Source organism: Bolinopsis microptera, chromosome 1 (genome assembly GCF_026151205.1).
Source record: "Bolinopsis microptera isolate Bmic1 chromosome 1, MBARI_Bmic_1.0, whole genome shotgun sequence".
NCBI lineage: Eukaryota > Metazoa > Ctenophora > Tentaculata > Lobata > Bolinopsidae > Bolinopsis > Bolinopsis microptera.
Window position 1 is genome coordinate 22,021,023 of NC_087072.1, and position 6,000 is coordinate 22,027,022.

Sequence of the window (6,000 nt, forward strand, 5' to 3'; positions counted from 1 at the left end):
AAACATGAGGCAAAGCCAAAACGGATTAGAAATGACGATGTTATCAAGCATCTTCTGTATCTCGTTAACAAAATTGACTGGGTGATTATGTGACACCGTGACACGACACCTTAATTGGACACCCTTAACAATTCCCATAATGTTCAACGGGGTGGTTAACGGGGTCACCTAATCACGTGATTAGGTGAACCGATCACCTGATCACACGTAATGAATAAACTCGTTATGCCTTATATCTCGGTCATCTGAGAAGCTAGTACAGTTCTAATTTTTTTCAGGACAATCTTAATTCGAATGGCCAAACACAAGTCAATAAAATTTAGCTCGATCCGACTATCCAAACTATCAAATAAATGCAAAAATGAAAGTTCATTTGTGAAAATTGGCATGCAACGTATATCAAATATCTCGCCAGGGGAGCATTATTATAAACATATGTCATGTGGGGTGATTCGGAATCAGCATTCATTTTCAAAAATACAAAGTGCTTTCAACTGTCAGAGGGGGGTGTAGAGTGATTTACTTTTAGCACGGCAGCACGCTCGCTGTTCTTCCTCGTTCAAAAAAGCTGCACCGGATGCAGGATGAAACTATTTTCGCGCGCGAAAAGAGGTACAAATCGTGGATCAAACTATCAAGTTTCTTTTTGAATGCTCAACGGCCATTTAAAGTCATACTTTTACTGGTTTGAAATTATCAAACCAGTAAAAGTTTTTTAAAAACTTGAAGTGAAGAAGGATGATTAACATTCAACGATTACCTTCCTTAGGCCTTATAGTTATACGACCATATTTGATAAGGTATAAGCTATTAACTATAAGATATCTTAAATTTATTCATATTGTTCGTTCTAGTAGCTGCTACTAATACTATACTTGACTTATACTATACCACTAATACTATACTACTATTAGTATATACTAATACTGCCCCCCCCCCCCCCCCCCCCCCCCCCCGCGTGCATTATATATATCCTATAATCTACGCTATAATTGCCACAGCTTCCATCCGCATCCACATTCCACAGTTTCCGCATTTTTACGATGCAGGCCGTGATTTAGGGAGAAACCATGTTGCATGTTTAAGTTTTATGTGTTCGAAAATACTTGAAGCGTTATTATCGACACTGTATTGGAATTTGAATAGTGATAGTCGACTATGATGCATTAAAGCGTTAAATTTGGATACAAGAATACTTCATCGAGATCTATCAGGTATCGTTCCCATATTATGTAAGCCAGCCTAGGGGAAGAAAAAAAAGCTTACGCTAAAATAATTTCGACGCAATAGCCCATGTGTAACAGTAATATAAAGTGGCTGTAGAGGAGAATTTTGAAAATGCCAAAATCTGGATTTGACGTAATATGAAAACGGTCACTTGTTGTTCCCTAAAATTATTTTACCAGTGCAGCTGTCCTTTGTTCTTCCTACTTTGCTTTTTGTCTTTTTAATGAATTTTTTACTTTCGCATGACCCGAGCGTGCTAAATCACTTTACAGTCGATTTTCGAGATTGTATTTGTAGCGCGATGTACTGGCCACTGGACCTCGCCGAGCTGCGAAGAATTGACATCGTCAATATAATGAATTAATCTTCGAGATTGTTCTAAAAGGGCCCCCGAAAGTCATGGAACCAAATAGAATCGATGTATTTTCGGACGCTGATTCTGAATCACCCCCATGACATACAATAGGGTTAAAATGCTCCCCTGGCGAGATATTGGCCAAAAACTGTCTCGATCACGTGATATGACCGTATAAGAAAGTTAATCCATAGTTGGTTCGTGCGTTACTTTTCCAGGAAAAGTGCGTTTAGTTCGTGAAGATTTTTTCGTGCGTTTAAGTGCGGTAAAGTGCGTTACGTGCGTCTGCCTTCACATTACGAGGTTTTTTGGAAACAATTAAAAATCTTTTATGACTGTTAAATATCAGTTATCACATAATTAGAAATAAATGTTTAAAAATTCTTCATTCCTACATGAACTATCACGTGCAGACCAGTCTTTTCAGATGCACTGATCATGATATAATTGCGCAGATAACCGTTTAAGACTTTAGTTCGCACACGTGCAGTATTCTGGCAAGCCCCGGTACTGATTTGTTAGAAACAGATTTAAAAGTGCGTTTAATAAAAAAATGTTCGTGCGTTAAGTGCGTTCGGTTTTACTTTTAAAAGTGCGTTTAGTGCGCACGAACCAACTATGAGTTAATGACAATGTAATTTCTCGTTAGGGTTAGGGTTTCAGCATATGCTTTTGTTTAGTTAGTTAGTTTAGTTAAACTTAAGGATTGGGTTAGGGTTAGGGTTGGGATCCCGGATCAAATTAATAAAGGGTTAGGGTTTTGAATAGTCGTTCAGGGCCAGCTAGAGAACGGGTTGAAAAGTCACGTGACACTGACAGTGACAGTCGAGTGCATGTAGGTAGAGTGATTAATCAATTCATGACTATACATGGAATGATGACCTTCTGAAGAAGTGAAACCATTACTGTTTTTGGATGATGATTAATAACAGTCTACACTCGACTGTCACGTGAAGTAGTAAATATACATACACCTGACCGGCGGACACCTAGGTGTGAACTGCCCCCGGGGCCTCCCCGGGCTGAGCTGCCCCCGGGAGCGGCCCCGGGGAGCTGGGGAACTGCCCCGGGGAGCTTGGGAACTGCCCCGGGGAGCTGGGGAACTGCCCCGGGAACCAGGGGCAAATAATCGCAACAACAATCACCACAGCAACGGGCACTCCCCTGGAACGGGCTCTCTGTGAGCCAGGTGTGAAATATCCTCGTAACGGGCTCCGGGGACCCTCGAGAGATCGTTCATTTGTTGTAGCGCGATGCACTACTGGGTCGCGCGCGCATCAAATAATGCTTCTCGCAACCTTCGGTAGATCGGCGAGATGCACCACTGTGCCTCACCGAGCTGCGAAGGATTGACATCGTGAATCAAGTTCATTTGTTGTTGAGTTCGATTGTTTAGTTTCACACCTGACTCTCGGACTGGAACAAGACATCTCAGATGTAAGTATATTTTTATTTTGTAGCGAATATTCTGTTCACGGGGCACACAAAACTGTCCCGAGCAGTTGATGTGTGTGATCTTTTTTATAGTAGAGGCTCTTACGGGCATTGTCTGCTCGATACGCTAGGGACCCCAGATACACCTTACTAGACGTATTTTTGACCGTAGAATCGATTAAAAGTAGTTTAAAAATGATTGGACTGAGTTAGCACCGTTAAAATTGCAAAAAAACCGATTTTGGGGCCAAAAATAGGCCAAAAAAGCATGTTTTTTGATAATTTGAGCAAGTTAATTTTGTTGGCATGTCGGCAAAATTTGCATAAAGGTAGCTAAAAGACAGCCGCACAAGATGGTTAAAAAATTTTAAAAATCCCTCTATTTTAGTGCAGGCGAAAACCCAAAAAAAAGTGGTAAAAATTTTGACTTTTTTGCTTGAAGTTTGAATATTTTTTTGCAGTTGTATTAAATCAACCCAAAAATAGTCACATCGTGTTTGCCTAAATTTTTCCTTTCCGAGAAGTATCCACTTCATATACTTTATCGAAGTTTGAATATTGTCACTCCGCAAGCGTTTTTGCCAAATTTTCGACGCGCACTACGCGCAAAAGCATTTAGTTGTTATCAATTGGCACCCGCGCGTTCATCATAAATTTCAAACAGCTATAACTCAGCGATATTATGTCTGTTCTAGCTCATATTTTCACACCAAATAGAAAATAATGTGATCTTATTGCTGACAAAATATGAATATAATTTCTCTATTTGCCTTAGAGTAATAGACTGTCAAAGTTTAAAACGCGCATTGGTATAGCACGTGACTAATAAGGCCAAATTTATACTTCTTAACATATTATCGATCCTTAGACATCATACTATTGTGTCCAATTAGCGGTTAGGTCTCTAAACTCGTAGCAGAAAACACGTCTTTTTGCCCGTAAGAGCCTCTACTATTAGAGCACGAGGACTTTTATTGCAATAAATCCCTCGGTGTGAACCCGACCTGACGGCGACTAGGCAAAGCCGAAAGGACCCTAGTAGCTTGATGTCTGTTTGCAACTTCCGTAAGAGCCGACGTAAACACTGTAAATACAGAATTCCTTCATCAGATTTGTCATTTGTAAACAGACAGTCAAGTATGTCTAATCCTGTAAATATTGTAAAGAATCCTCTCTGTATCAGTACATGGAATGTTACTTCTCTTGTCAGTAATTCCAGTAAGATGTATCAATTAGGAAAAGGTGTTGATGATTATGGACTAGAGCTCCTTGGGGTAACTGAAACACATATGGCTGGATCAGACTTTGAGCAATGGGGCTGTTTTGGTTTATTCTGGCAGGAGCGATGGAGTACGGAGAGAAGGAGTTGGTGTTGTTCTTTCCAAAAAGATGAAGAATACTCTCATATCATACACCCCTGTATCAGGACGGGTTATGACTGCCCGTTTACATAGCAAACACATCAACATTAGTGTTACAGTTGTGTATGCTCCAACTGAGGATGCAGAAATCAGTTTAAAAGACTCATTCTACAAGGAATTGAATGATGTTCAATCGGGACTACCTGCTCATGATATAAAAATAGTTTTAGGAGATTTTAATGCTCGTGTTGGAAGGGATACTGATGCTCACCCTGGTGTTATAGGAAAACACTCATATCACACAGAATCAAATGATAACGGAAAACGGATGCTAGATTTCTGTACTATGCACCAGCTGACGATTGGAGGCACACTCTTTGAACACAAGGATATCCACAAGACAACATGGAGATCCCCAAATGGTAACACCGTCACTCAAATTGACCATATGTGTATTTCGACGAGATGGAGCCATTCTTTGCTTGATGTCAGGAGCATGAGAGGAGCAGATATAAATACTACTCACTATCTGGTTAGAGGATATGTATCTATTAAACTTAAGTGTCCTCAGAAAAGAAAGAAGCGTGTAAGACAGCCTGCTTTAGAGCACCTGCGTGATAGATCTAAGAGCCAGGAATATAGTAACAGAATAGCTGAAGAGTACTATAACAACGATCAGGAGCATGGAAACTCTCCTTTAGAAGAACAGTAGCAAAATTTAAGAGATATAATAACTGATATTTCATTTGAAGTTCTGGGTGAAAGGGGCCGGAAAAAGAGAACAGAACATCTCTCAAGGGATACTAAGAATCTCCTAAAAGAACGAGGGGAGATTAAAAAGAAACCCAGTACTGCTGAGAACCGTGCTAAGTACTCGCGGATTAACGGTCTTGTTAGGCAGAACTGTAAAAGAGATGATAATGCTTGGGCTGTTAGAATAGCTGAGGAATTAGAAGATGCTGCCAAGCAGGGTCAACAAAGAGATGTTTGGCAGAAAATAAAATCCCTAACAAACAAGAGAGTAAACAGATCTGCGGCAGTGCGGGATAAGAATGGGACGCTTATATCAGATCCCGAAGCTCAATCACATCGCTGGGCCGAATATTTTGAAGAACTCTTGACGCCAGCAGCAAATGCGGTGGATTTCTCTATATTGGATCAGGATGAAAAGTTACTTTCTTTTGAATACCTTAGTAATGATGATGAACCACCGTCCTTGTTTGAAATTGAGGAAGCTATCAAGAAGTTGAAGAACTGCAAGAGTGCTTGAATTGATGAAATTTCAAATGAGCAGTTAAAGTACGGTTCTCCTGGACTTCTGCCTTGGTTAAAGGATCTTTTTGAAACTGTGTGGAAAAGTGAGGATATTCCTAATGATTGGAGAAAAGGAATAATCACCATCATCCCAAAGAAAGGGGACCTCACATATTGCAACAATAACAGAGGTATAACTTTACGCTCAACTATATCAAAGTTATTCCAAATTGTGTTGTTAAAAAGACTGAGTAATGGGCTTGAAAAATTACTCAGAGAGAATCAGTGTGGTTTCAGGAGAAACCGTTCTTGTATAGATCAGCTGTACTCACTTCATTGTATAATACACAATTGTATAGAATTCAACGT

The 6,000-nt window shown here is 40.0% G+C and overlaps 1 protein-coding gene across 1 annotated transcript; it reads left to right on the forward strand.

Annotated features, from left to right (window-relative positions):
- The first annotated feature begins 4,062 nt into the window (after positions 1 to 4,062).
- LOC134825419 (uncharacterized) lies at positions 4,063 to 5,647 on the forward strand. Its single transcript, XM_063837628.1, has 2 exons — positions 4,063 to 4,153; positions 5,130 to 5,647. Exons 1-2 carry the CDS (start codon positions 4,063 to 4,065, stop codon positions 5,645 to 5,647), a joined length of 609 nt encoding a protein of 202 aa, XP_063693698.1.
- Positions 5,648 to 6,000: the final 353 nt, after the last annotated feature.